The 14,542-nt window shown below is 40.7% G+C and overlaps 1 protein-coding gene across 4 annotated transcripts in view; it reads right to left on the bottom strand.

Moving 5' to 3' along the window:
- Window positions 1-10,990: 10,990 nt before the first annotated feature.
- The window catches only part of ZFHX3 (zinc finger homeobox 3), a 241,222-nt gene continuing 237,670 nt past the window's right edge, over window positions 10,991-14,542 (bottom strand). For all 4 annotated transcript variants that reach the window (XM_058528162.1, XM_058528164.1, XM_058528161.1 and 1 more), the window contains one exon: window positions 10,991-14,374. In XM_058528162.1, coding sequence (XP_058384145.1) covers window positions 12,687-14,374 — 1,688 coding nt within the window. In that variant the 3' untranslated portion in view covers window positions 10,991-12,686. The remainder of the gene's footprint in view (window positions 14,375-14,542) is intronic.

Here is a 14,542-nt window from a genome sequence, read left to right as displayed (position 1 = left end):
TTAAAGTTTTCCCACAATTTCTTTATTGTCACTCTTGAATGATTGATAGTTTAGCTGGATATAGAAACCTACATGGTTAGCTCGTTTCTCTCAGTACCCTGTGGCTGTTTTTCCACTGTCTCCTGTATCTGTTCTTGCTGATAAAAAATTTGCTCACAGTCTAATTGTTGTATCTTTGCCAAATATTAAATGTAAAGAGAAAATCTTAAAAGCCACTGAGGAGACAAATAGCTTACAGTTTACCTATAATTTCACTGGAGTGTGTCTCAGTGTGGACTTATTTCATTTATCCTTCTTGGTATGTCATGTGTACTTTCAATCTGAAAAGTATTTTTCCATTCTGGAAAATGGCCATATCATTATCTCTGATTATCATTTATTATTTAATTTAATTCAGTTACTATATTTTTCATATATAGGATTTTTAATTTGATTATTTTCTTCAGTCACACCCATCTGCTTTTGTGATATAATGAGTAGCTGTTAATGGATTGTAGGCCATTAGATTTTAAGTAAATCTTGATTTTTAAGTTGTTGATTATTTTGCTAAATTTTTTTCATATGGTTTGGAATTTTAATTTTGGGGCTTAACTTAAGTGGAAGTTTTTTTTCCCCCTCACATCTCTTTTTATATTCACCTATCCCTTTCTCTACTGGCTTTGCAATTGCCTCTGCACTGGCCTTAAAGGCTTGGTAAAAGTAACCCACAAAATATTCTGGGCATGCTGCTTTTCTTGGGGGAAGAGGGGATGTTTACCTGTATAGCTCTTTGATAGCAAAAAATGTTTTAAAGTTAGAGGGGATGCCCTACAGGTCAGACCCATTAAATGGAGCTCTAGAAGTCTGCATCTATTTTTTCTGTTTTCAACGTCTTTCTGTTGCATTTATACACGACATATGGAAATATCTTTATTGGTATGAGATTTTACAGACAGAAAATCATAAAAATATTGCAGGTATCTTTTTTTCTAATGAGCCAACTGAAGAAAACAGCTAGTAAAAACTGAAGGCAAATTTCAGACTTACTAGCCCTAATTGAGAATTAGATAATTATGTTCTCATGTTCTTTTAGGTTTGGGGTGAGGCCTAGCTTTCAAATATTCTACAAACATCTGCATTTTGATTAGAAAAGCATAACCATGTAACTCCTTTTAAATAACTACTTAATACCACCCTTCAATTTGGGGACAGCTACAAAGGGTTTCAACTGGTACTTCCAAATTCCTAGACTTTTTTTTTATTGTAATTATTTTTATCTCCTAAAAAGAAAACATTTGCCTAGTATGGTTTTTATCCTGTCCAGTTTAATTGCTTCATTGATTTCTATTCTCCATTACTATTTTTTGAAAAATTCCCTCTCCCTTTACTTTACAGAAGGTTTGGGGACTGAAAAAATTTTAAATAATTTTATATAATTCTGTTTGTATTCGCTTACCCATTTAAGACCTCTCCTCCCATAAAAAGCATAAAGATGAGGCTGAATATCCTTTCCTTCATTCATTCTTTAATTTACTCAATCATTCAAACATTAAATGTAAATGTAGGGTAGCAGGCTATCTAAAGATAAGACACACATGAATCACTGCGAAACAAAGCATTACATCTGCTGCTATAAGAGGTCAGAAAAGGGACTGGGCAGATGTGATAAGATGTCATGGAGTAAATGACATTAGTGAAGCCTTTAAATGTAGAGGGGAAAGTATAGGTTGTATTTGGAAGGAGACTGGTTTTAGTGGAGCAGATTATCTGCAGATAAGTACAGTGGGGAAGGTCCTCTGGAACAAATCTTGAGAGTTTTGAAAGCAGGTAATGGGTTAACACTTTAGGAATTTCACTTATCATGGATGTATTAATATGCCCAATTTAGGTAGGAACAAATTTTTGCCAAAATAACAAACATACAAACAAAAAACATGATTTGAGTTTAGGAAGAATGACTAGTGTCTGCTGGGGCCTTATTTTTATCATTCCTCTGTATATTACTCAGTGCAGTGAATTCATCTCAGAGTGAGAGCCACAATTCCAAACTAATGGATTTCCTTGAGCCACATTTAGTTAGCCTGAAAAATGATCTGTGTGAAGGAAGACGTTGAAATGAAGTGTTTTTTTTTAAAGACTTGAATAACTTTATGAATAATGATAACCTTTATAGTCAAAGGCGAAGAGCTAAAATAGTGTTTTACCATCAGTCATACCTCTGCTTCCATGGGCTGACTTACAACTTTAAAACCGAAGAAATGGTTTTCCTACTCTATGTGGTATTATGGAGAGGCAAAAAATGGCTAGAAGAATTCATGCATTTACCTACCTTTCTTCTACCTCTGATCATTGTGATTAAGCAAAAGGATGAATTAGTTGCAACCCTTGATTGTAAGAGTGAATTAGCACCATATCATGTCCAGAGAAGTCTGCTGGGGAAATCAAACTCCTATGTTAATTGAAACTTTTTGGGAAATTTCATAAGTGTAGGTAGCACTTAGTACTTCAGAAAGGTATGCAGGACTCTTACTGCATATATCTAAAAACTAAATTTGACTTCTGCTTCCAGCTGAGATGGAGTAATAGAGACCAGACATACCCCTCCCAGCTGAAACAACTAACAAGACCAGACAAAATATATTAAAAAAATGGTTCTTGAGACACTGAACATAATACTGTGAAGGACAGTGATCCCTGAGAGATGGGAAACAAACAAGGTAAGCCCTATGATTATCCCACCTTACTGCCTTGAGAGAGTTTCCAGGCCACAGCACAGGGCAAGGAACCTGGGTGGAGCCCAGAAGACTCCCTGAGTTGAGGAGATAAAGCTGAGTCTGGGGAGACCAAGGCAGCTAGAATTTGCAGGACAGAGTACCAGAGAAGAGAGACCTCTGGAGAGCTTCACAGGGTCCCTCAGGTATTCAGAAAACTGCTGACCAGTGAATCCACATTAGGAAACTATTTGAGGCTGGGAAAGAATCAGGCCAAATGATAAGAGAGTACAGTACCTGATGCTCACACAGGGTGGAGACATTTGAGTAGAGTTCTCATAAGAGTCTTTTTTCAATACTGGGGAATAATTAGCCCTCAACTAAATAGCATTTTGCTTGACAAAACTTAAAAACAAGACCCAAAGGGATCAAACTGTTTCCAAGTAACTTAAGTGCATCCCAGAACAAACTGGAAATTTATAGGAATACAAAATTATTCAGCATCCAACAAGGTAAAATTCACAATGACTAGCATCCAATCAAAGATTACCAGACATGCAAAGAGGCAGGAAAAAACAACTCATAGTGAGGGGAATAATCAATCAACTGAAACAGACTCAGAACTTACATAGATGTTAGGCTTAGCAGAGGATGACAGTAAAGCAATTATTATAACTGTATTTTTATATGTTCAAAAGTTAAGTGGAGACATGGAAGATATAAAAAAAAGACCCAAATTAAACATCTAGAGATAAAAACTATAATGTCTGAGATGAAAAAGCACACTGGATGGGATTAATGATAAATTAGAAGAAAAGATGAGTGACCTTGAAGACACAGCACCAGAAACTACCAAAAATGAAGCACACAGAAAAAGGAGTAATCCCGTCCCCCCCACCCCCCAAAAAACCCCAAAAAACCAGAGAATCACTAAGCTATGGGTTAACTTCAAATGGCCTAATACATATGAAGGGAGTCCCTGGGCTGGTGGGGGGCGGGGGCAGGTGGGGGAGAGGATGGGACAGAAAAAATATATTTGAAGAAATGATGGCTGAAGAATTTCCAATTGTAATGAAAAGTAATACTCCACAGATTCAAGAAGCTCAACAAACCCCAAGCACAAGAAACATGAATAAAATTACAGTAAGGCACATCATAATCAAAACATGATGTGATAAAACTAGTGATAAAGACAAAAATATTAAAAGCAGCTAGAGAGAAAAAAATACATTAAAAAACAAGGATGACAGAAGCCAGCCTAGTGCTGTAGTGGTTAAGTTTGCGTGCTCTGCTTTGGTGGCCTGGGGTTCACCGGTTTGGATGGTGGGCGTGGACCTATGCACTGCTCACCAAGGCATGCTGAGGCGGCATCCCACATAGAGCAACTAGAAGAATGTACAACTATGACATACAACTATCTCCTGGGGCTTTGGGAAGAAAAAAGGAAAAAAGGAGGAAGATTGGCAACAGATGTTAGGCTCAGGGCCAATCTTCCTCAAAAAGTAAAAAATAGCGGCTGGCCCTGTGACATAGCAGTAAAGTGTGTGCACTCTGCTGCTGGCAGCCTGGGTTCGGATCCTGGGCACGCACCAACGCACGGCTTGTCAGGCCATGCTGTGGCAGCATCCCATATAAAGTGAGGAAGATGGGCACAGATGTTAGCCCAGGGCCAGTCTTTCTTCCTCAGCAAAAAGAGGAGGATTGGCATGGATGTTAGCCCAAGGCTGATCTTCCTCACAACAAATAACAATAAAAAAATAAACATGACAGCAGATTTCTTATTGGAAACAATTCAAATGAGGTAACAGTGGAGCAATATCTTTATAGTATTGAGAGAAACAAATTCAGCTGAATACAAATCAGACTTTGAAAACTATTCAAACAATGTTAAACTTAGAACCATATAACAAAGACACCCAATGCAGACACTGAATGATGATATCCTATCTACAGGCAATATGCCAAGGCCACATTTGTAGGTTATTATCCTCAGAGAAAAGGAAAAAATCACCCACCAGCCATCCTCCATAGCCTTTACTAGCCTTCTCATACCCACATCAGCAACCTTATTTCTAATACCATCTTTGTTTCTGATTAAAAATGGAGAAAGGTCACAAAGCCACAGCCTTTTAAAGCCTGTATCACTGATGAGTTCATAGATGCAAAGGCTATCATGGAAACACTCTACTCAAGCCTTTTTTTCCTGTGTTAATTTAATTTTTACTCACGCATTCTCACACCTCTTCCAGATGTTTATTTTGCAGGTTACTGGAATAATAGTATTTTTAAAAACTCAGTGTTTTGGGGGTGGAAAGATCCTCTTGCTGCATTCCTTTGTGTGTGTTCCTCTTTCAGTTCTGTTTCATGTACAATTCATTCACTCTCAGTCTCATTTTAGATGCTACACCTCCCAACCTGTGTATCTGAACCACCTCCAACAGGCAGTGGCAGTGGGCAAATTGTCACCACCTATTCCATTTTCTCTATTCTGTAACCCAGACATTTAAGCTGCTCACCCATCAAGGCATGGCGAAGCAGGAATATGTCTACTCTTGCAAACAAAAGCAAACTACAAGCCATCCTTTCCTCTGACCAAATTAATCACTAGAAGTTGGGCTATGAAAGACTGAAATGTAAACTCCTGTATTCCTGTACAGCTTATGAGCAGAGACTCCCTGAAGGATCTCTGGACCCTCTGAGATATGTACAGACAGGAAAGCATCAGATATAAATGTATGGCAAAGGCTCGATGGGACGGATTTACACAACTGCAGTCCCCAGACACTCTGTGAAGTAAAGTGAGAGTTAGAAAGCTGCAATCCCAAGGGACCTACAGTGAAGTGGAGAGTTAATACTGACAATAATTGTAGCAACAGATACTTAGCACTCGGTATGTACCAGGCAGTGTTCAAAACATTACATATATTAACTTATGTAATCTTCGCAGCAACCCACTGAAGTAGGTACCATTATCCTAGTTTACAGTGGGAATGGTAATGCAATCAAGGTCACAGTGGTGGAGTCAGAATTTGAACCCTGTCAGTCTGATGCCTGAGTCCACACCCTAAACCCCTCTTCTTTAGTGTCTCTCAAGAGATAGTGGGGGGAAGGAGGAGCCCTGGACAAAAGTGAAACACATGGTTCTCTCCTCACTCGTTACCTCACTATCCTGAACACCTGGGATTAATGTCACCCACTTTGCCTACCTTATACATCATTTTGAGGAACAACCAAGGAGAAATTTTAGAAAATATTTTCAAGTGTCATGCAAAAATAAGGTGTTATAGAGGTCTAAAAGCAGCAATGTGTAAGGGGGCTTAGGGAAGAGTAGTGTATTGAGATAGGAAGGCAAGGAAAAGTGAGTGTCAAAAAGAAGCTTGTGGTATCACCGAGGCAGAGAATATATACTGATGCCTTTCTCTCTTGCTACTCTTAGTTGTTACTTAGCACTCATTTCTCAGGCCAAGAGATCTTGGCCCAAGAGTAAAATAGTTCATCTGAAAGTGTTCATTCCTCTGTTAATAAGGGATTCGTAAGTTGGGTTAAATTGTCTGTCCCACATAGGATAAGAAACGAAAGTTATAAAGAGTCAAGAACAAATTTAGTTTTGCAACTGTAATTTAAAAACTCGAGAAGATAAGAGAGGAATCTAACCTAATTGCCTAAGACATCTTAAAAACATACACCTCAAGTTAAAAAAAGAAAGAAAGACAGAGGGAGGGTGGGAGGAAGGAAAGAAAATACCCACCTTTGCTATGAGGTAAAAAGTAATGGAAAGCTGCCTCTACTTTATGGCCCTGAGAGCACTAATTTCTTTGCAAGTTTTGCCAGAGCCTTGGCTGATCCACCCCCAGCAGTAATGTACAGAGACTGAGCAGGCACATCTGTCCTGCTGTAATTAAGGCTGCAGAGCAGAGCAGCAGGTGCGAACTTCTCATCCTTCAACTTGACTCTTAAGCTGCTTTGTGCTCTTTGTAACTTAAAGTCTAAACTTGTTAAAAGTGAGATTTGGAAGGTCATTAGTCTATAACAGGAGCTAGGCACTACAGACATTTCTTTAAAGCAAAATTAGAAACAGCTACCTGACTAACACATATCAGCCGTTTTAAGATGTTGCCGTTTCACATTTTCCAGGGGGGAAAAGCTATTAATTCCAAGGATATTAATATCCACATGAGCGTGATATTGAAGCCAGATTGGAAGACTTCTTTTCCCTTAAGAAAAAAGCTTTTCCAGTAAAAGAAAGAGTCCCTTATCCAACTCTCTCTCAACGTAATTTAGGTGCTTAGAGATTTTCTGATACAAAGGGCTCAAACATCGCTAAGGTTTTGTCTTATTTTCTTAAAAATAATTTATCTTTAGAAGAATCTGAATTGTAGTCACCTTCCTTCAAAGAGCTGAGGCAGCAAAACCTCTCTGCAAAACTAGTTCCATTTAAAACATTTCAGTGTGATCCTGCCAGATCCTAAAATAATTATAGCTTACAAAGGCAGACGTGGCTTTGGGCCTGAACAATTTTTATCATACTGTACCTTTTCGTGGGGTTGGAAGAAAGATCAGTTTCATAACTGTGTGCCAAGAAAACATACATACCGAGATAGAAGGCATGTGCTTCTGCAGAAACACCCAAAAGAAAGGTACAAAGCTTGGGGAAAGATGAGGGTTTCATTAGGGACGGTGACACTTGTTTGGCACAGAGGGTCCAGCACTGGCAGGGGAACCAGCTTTTCCTTTCTGAGCACTAGTAATGCCTGTGCCAGCTGTAGAATTCTTTGAAATTTTGAGTTAACAGGGTCACTCCTCCTTGAGTGCCTGCTGCAGGAACTAAAAAAACAGACTTCATTGACAATGGCTGCCTGAGCCAATAGAAGAGGGTTCCATAGCTTAACTTCTGGCGTAGAGAAGACTCCTGTTGGCCAAGGGCAGATGCCGCAGACCTTGCAAGGACACAGCTAGCCCACAATGCCATCCAAGCCCAGCTGCTCGAGTTCCGTAAATTAATTTATCAGCTGTGGCTATAAATTAGAGATGAATGGAAGGCCTTTGGCCCCGATCTTGGATGTACTCTTTATTAGTGAATTTCAGGCATTTTCTGCTGTAAGGGAGGGTTTTTGATAAGAGGACTGAGTGTTCTCTTGTACGTAGGACTTACTAATGCTGTTGCTGTTTTTGCAGACTGTTCTTATCTCAAATTCTGCTCTAACAAGGGTTTAGAAAAGTCCTTTGCTAGAAGAGGTAAATGTAGTCAGTCACCCACTTAATTCAACTTACCTTTCATATCCTTCCTTCTGTCACAAACACTGGATCCAATTCCCATTTCAGAGAAGTTGAACTTACCTCTCTTCCTGGCCATCAGCAAACTTCTTTGCTTGGAGTTGTGCCAAGTGTCTAAAATTCTCATAAAAACATTTAAATTAAAAATATAGGTGCTATTAGGACTCTCAGGGGCCAACTATCATCAAAGCTGTCAGGCTTACCCTTCTCAATGAAATAAGCTAGTCAGCATCATGGCCAAAACTTCCTGCACTTTCGTGAGTGCCAGGAGATGGGAAACATGAGGACACCTTTAGCAGAAATACCAAAGAGCTTGTGCACCTTGGAATAGTATCCCTGTTCATGCAACCTCAAGACGCTGTTCAAATTTACACTTCGCCAGTCATCAACCTCTCTCTCTCACACATGTACGCACACCAAATCTAGTGACAGAGACAAGAGCTTTTGCTCATATTTTTTTTAATGTATCACAATGAGCAGGAAACATACTTGATGAAATATTTTCAAAGGAGTATATTCAATTACCATCTACAATCAACTTAACTATGACAACAAAGTTTTTGTGACAAATTTTTTTTTTCAGTTTGAAAGTTCCATGTGGTTCTGTTTGTTAGTCTCCATGTATTTTGGTACAGTTCGAGATCAGCATTGTTACAGTAACAAAAAAGCTAACAAGACTACATTATAGAAAAACACCAAGAACATCATTTTTGGTTTCACTTGCTCTATTTTTTTTTGTTTTTTGTTTTTTGTTTTTTTGTACATTGCAAAGGCTGTTCATATACCTCTTCACCTCAGGGTCACGTTCATTTATGCTTTCTTTCCTACCCAAAGTTGCCCCCCCCCCCCGAAGAAAGTAAACAAACAAAAAAAACTAGTCAAAGCTTTGTTTCACAGTGGGCAGTATCTCAGCGCCAACAAACAACCAACTCAATTTATGTTTCTATTTAAAATGCTTTAATTTAATTTATTATTTAAAAAAAATATATGTCCATGAACATCAAGTGCACTGGCTTAGGTCACTGCCTCTCTCCTGCAACTTCCTGCCATGCCTGATAAACTCAGGTTTAAACACATGCCGTCTGTTTTACTTTATTTTCAATTGTGTAAAACTTTGGCCACATTCATCTCTTTAAATAGCTTTTCATTTAAAAAAAAAAACTTCCTAGATTTATTAAACTTTTCCGTGTGTGTGTGTGTGTGTTTCCTTCTTAAGTGTCGTTTTGGAAGGATGGATGAAATAACTCCCGTTCTGTGGGTCCATTTGGTGCTATGACTGAATGGTGTCTAGCACCAACCCAAACTATGGAGTATTTGAAAAAAACCAAACCAACCAAAATATGAAGTGTCAATGGAGGTGAAGAACTACTTCAAAAAATGAGTTGAAATATCCTATTCAGCTACCTACTATGCAGCAGACAGGAGTAAATTCTCCAAGTGAAACCAATCTAAACAGTTGAGCACTGCAGTGAATTCATGCTTTGTAAATGATACGGTCACAGCCATGGTGGATGTCAGCCCACAAACATCTAACTAGCTCATGTCTGCCCTCTAATTTTCACCATCACTGACTGCTTTGCTACTTCTGGGTTAATGCTGAGAATTATTTTTTCTTTTTTGAATGAACATTTATGTGGGTGGTAGAGCTGTAGAAGAAAGCATTAAGTGTGCAACCCACTCCAGGTTGAAACAATCACACAACCCCTCTGAGGAACACTGGTGGGTGGAAGCATGCTTAGCCAATCTACCCAACCACCTTGCTGTTGCCAAACACACCCACAGGTCAAGGCATGGTGTGACAAAACACTGACAGTCACTGCCTCACAGAGGGGGGATGGCATAGTAGCTCAAAAAAAAAGAAAAGGAAAAACCATTGGGGAGGGGGTGGCAAAATTACAAGGAAATGAACTTAAAGTTGAGGGGGGAGGGAAAGGGATAGAAATTGCACTATTACCAAGCAATATCATTTTTAAAAACAAAGTTTTCAGAAAAGACCTAGCAGAATTTGACAGGTAAAACTAGTGTTAAATTGTTAATTGGTATCACATAGAGAACCAAAAACAAAACAAAACAAACCAATTTTTTTTCTATATGATACAGACACGGAGTAACATACAACAGTTAAATGGCAAAAAATATATATATATTTCATAGAGTTACAAACAAGATAAAATAATGGAAAACAAAAAACTGTACAACTTCAAAATTTAAAAATGTTCATCTCAAACACAGGGAGAAATACAAGATTTCTTGTTCAAAGAAAATAGCTTGTTAAAACAGCAAATGTTTTGTGTACTTGTTTTTGACACCTTATGCTACAACTGGATACTGGTATGAATAGTTAGATGGTATTCTTTAGTATTTCTACTTAAAAAAAACAACAATTAAAAAAGGAATTTGCACTGTGCATCAGCCTAGTTAGAAATATGTACAACAGTTCAGGATCTACTCTTGCATTGAACTAAAAACAAATTCATAAAAATAAAATAGTCCCGGCTAAAAAAGAAAAAGAGAAAAAAGAAAAAAAGAAATCCATTTTCAGATCTTGGAATGCTCCAGTCTTTTTGCAAACTCGATGAGTGGCTTCAGCACTGGGGAAAGAAGCCCGAAAGGTGACCAATGGAACCTGCATTCACAGTCTTCAAAGTTCCCTTTTGAAACATAAGGAAGAGAATGAAGGGAAGAAGGATTTCACACTTTCAGGGCAAGGGGAGATTGTTTCTGTTGATGTTTGGCTATGAAAGAGAAACAGCAAAGCATCTATTTGTCTCCAAAATCTACGTTTTAGCAGCACAAAGTTTTCCTTTCAAAGTTCAGGCCATTTTTTTAAGATGAGAAAGGGTGTATGTTGTGTTGTGTTGTGTGTTACAGGAATACAGATATTAACATAAACACAAGTGCCGCACATACGGTTCCTTTTTTGCTCTCTGTACATTGCTATCTGCTTCTTTGTTGGCTGCGCTCTGAATCACTTGCCGCTCAGACTGCCTAACACAAGGACAAAACTTTGAAGTAAAAAATGTGTCTTTTGGTATATGGAATTGTCATTAACAGAGATGCCTCTCTGCTTGCAGAAGAAGCACATAACAACCTGGGAATCTTTTGTTTTACTCTTTCTTTTATTAAACTAAGTCTTGTTTGTTTAAATCAGAAACAAATTCTCAAGTAACAAGAACCCTTTCCCTTTTTTCTGCATCAGCAGTGAAAGGGTGTGTCTTTGGATTTTATTTAAAGCATGAAATTTCTTTTTCTGAGAGAGGAAAGAAAACAAAACAAAAACAAAAACCAAACCCCTAACCAAAAACTTTTTAAGAAAAGGAAAGCACACAGCCCAATTACACAAACCGAAACAAATGCTTTAGTTTAGGAAAAGAATATTTGAAGCATCTACCAAACAAGGAGGAAAAGGAGGAAAAGTGAAAAGAAAAGCCAAAGGAAGGATAAATAAAAAATAAATGCACAAGGCTATCAGACATGGGTAACTAGAATTATATGCCTTTAAAAAGTTTCAACTCCCCAACCAAAAATAATCTTTGAGGATCCTAATGACCCCTAGGACCCTTTGAAATTCTTTCTTTAGTTTTATAAAATAATTCTGCAGCTACCCTCTAAGAAATGAAGGCAGCTACCTTAAGTGGGAGATTATAGAATGGGAGGTGGGAGGAGGAAAGAGAAAGTGGAATTAAAGGACAAAGGGGAGAAAAGCTTAGGCGAATCAACGGATTGCAATCTATCTGCTAGGAATGAACAAGACAACATCAAATGAGGAGCTGTCAGCTGGACCATACAAAAAGCTAAATGTACACAAAAGGTTTTTTTTTTTTCCTTTTAAATCTACCATACTGCTTCAGTTCATTTCCAATGCAACAATCTACTCAACACCAAAAATGGTCATATCTATCATAAATACAGAAAGTCAGTTTTTAAAACTTATTTTTTTTAAGCTACAAGTCCTCAACACTCTTTGTGTGTGTGGGGTTTTTTTTTTTTTTTTTTTTCTGAAAGTGGGAGTGCTTAACTTTTCCCCTTGAAATTGGCTTCAGCAGAAAAGCTATCCTTAAAATCCCCAGAAAGCTAAAGCAGTTCACATTGTTTTTCTTGAATACTTTCTGCCCGTTTTTAAATTAACAAAACAAAAAATCTTTTCTGGAACAAAAACAAAAACAAACCGAAAAAATAATATATATAAAACAATGATTCTGAAAACAGAACAAAGTGTGAGCGATTGACCTGAGAATAAAAAGACATTACATTTCTTTTTTTCTTTTAGCAAGCCATTGGTATCTGAATGCTAAGATAGCAAGAAATTTAAAACTGTAACAAGGTGGACTGCTTTCCCATACAGTGCGTGCCGGGCTCCTCTGTGCTATCAACTTGGGGCGTTATTGAAAAGGGGCAAATATACAAGGGTTTAAGCTCCAAAGACATTAGGGAGGCCCTGCGGACTTCTGTTTCCCAGACCAATAGTACCTTCAAAAGGACACAATGTAACAGGGTTAAGGTTTTTTTTTTTAATATTAAAAGAAAAAGAAAAGACAAGAATGTAAAATCACCGGCATAGATAGGTATATGGGAAAACAACCCACGCTTTTTCTTTTTTTTCCTTTTTTTTTTTTTTTTTTTGGTTAGAAGCTTTGGAATTGCAGTTAGTCTATTTTTGAAATTGGTTTGTTATTAATTTTTTATTTAAACTCATTTGTTTGTATTGTTCATCTTCAAAGCTTACAATCTGAAGGTGTCCGTTCCTACACTGGTCAGACCACTGTCCTTGGGGCAGCTGGGGTCTTTGGGACCCTCCACCGGGCTCGCCGGTCCGTCGGACTTTTGGCTGAGATCCGTGTCAGACTCCTCCGAATAGTCGTCTGTTGGCATCGAGGGCTGAACCCCTGAGGTGCTGCATGAACTTGAGGTAACCGTTGAAGATGAGGAGAGAGGAGGAAAAGAAGGGGGCTTCGCGGCCGAAGCCCGGGAGACCACTTGCGGCCAAGACTTCCTGGAGGCGTGGGGGGAAGCGGAGGACGAGGACGAGGGGGCGGCGGCCGACGGGGGAGGGGGGCTGTCGTTTGAGTGAGCGGCAGACTGCGAGGTAGATGCGGTGCTAGGATCGGGGAAGCAGGCAGAGTGAGGTAATAAACTAGGGTGCTCTTTGGCGTTTCTTGCTGCTCTCGTGATTGTTCTGTGTTTGTGCAAGGCCGACTCGAGATGTTGACTCAGAGCTTCCTCCCCACACAGCGCGCTCTCGCACGCCAGGCAGTGGTACGAGCCACCGCCACTCCCGCCGCCGCCGCCGCCACTGCCGCCGCCGCCACTGCCGCCGCCGCCCGTGGGGACGTGAAGCACCATCTCTTGCAGGTTCACCACAGACTGGCCGAAGAAGCAGAGGGACTTCAGGTGGCTCCTCGCCGCCTCCTCGTCACTGAAGCCCGCCTGGCACTTGCGGCAGACCAACTTGTACTGCACCTTTGGAACAATGAAGGGGTCGTAGAGGGAGTCTGCACTTTTGCTTTCTGCTTCTGGCTCTTCGGGGGGTTTCGGCAGGAGGGGGGACACCTCACGGGGTGCGTTTTTCTGCTCTTCTGGTTTGGGGGATTCTTTGGCAGGGTCTTTGTCTGGGGAAGCAGCCCCCTGGGGGACTGGGGTTTGGCTTGCTTTGGGCTGCTGCTGCTGCACTTTCTGCTGCTGCTGCTGCTGCTGTTGTAGTTGCCGCTGCTGCTGCTGCTGGATCGCCTCCTGCAGACTCTGCTGGTATTGCTGGTACTGCTGCAGTAGGGAGCCCGGGGACAGCCCCATCAGGGCCTGTGACAGCGCAGGGCTGTAGGGGAACAGGCCTTCCATGCCATACATAGGCTGCAGGTACCCGCTCTGCAGGGCGCCAGGGATCTGGGGGGCGTAATAAGGAGAGAAGCCCGGTACAAAGTAAGGAAGGAACTGGCTCGTGAGCAACGCTGTGGGGTCTGAAGTCAAGGCTGCCTGCAGGGCCTGCAGCTGTGCAGGGTCCACCGCATACTCCATGGTGGGCAGCGGGGCTGAGATCGTGGCTGGGGCCGTGGGGGCCTCTCCTTTCTCCTTCTTGGGGACAGGCATGGGTTCCCCTTTCCCTTTGTGAGCCTTTTCTTTCTCCTTTACCTTCTCACTGTCTTTGTCCTTGCGTTGCTGTGGCTGCTGTTGTGGCGGGAGCTGTGGCGCAGGTGGTGGCTGGGCTGCTGGCGGCGGCGGCTGCACCTGTGGCTGCTGCTGCTGCTGGGGTTGGGGGGGTTGCTGAGGGGCCATCGCCATGGTGGCTTGTGCTGGGGTCGGGGAGCTCAGCGACGCTGAGGACGGTTTATTTGGTAATCCAGATGTGGGGAGGCCAGGGGAAGGAACTGTTGTGCTGGGCAGACCCATCAAGTTCGGTTTAGGTGACGTTAAAGCTGAAAGGAATGGAGACAAGTAGAGAAATCATGTGTCAGTCTGGGGTGGTGAGCTGAAGCTCGAGACGCTGTACCTGTGTCATTGGCACAAAGTCTGAGATCTCAAGGTTTAAACTTGAAGGATCCTCTCAAAACCTATGTTTTCAATAGAGGTGTCCCGCCAGGCTC

This window comes from Diceros bicornis, chromosome 32, assembly GCF_020826845.1.
Source record: "Diceros bicornis minor isolate mBicDic1 chromosome 32, mDicBic1.mat.cur, whole genome shotgun sequence".
Taxonomy (NCBI): Eukaryota; Metazoa; Chordata; class Mammalia; order Perissodactyla; family Rhinocerotidae; genus Diceros; species Diceros bicornis.
Note: the sequence above shows the minus strand (reverse complement) of the source record. Positions and strands in the feature narration are given on the sequence as shown.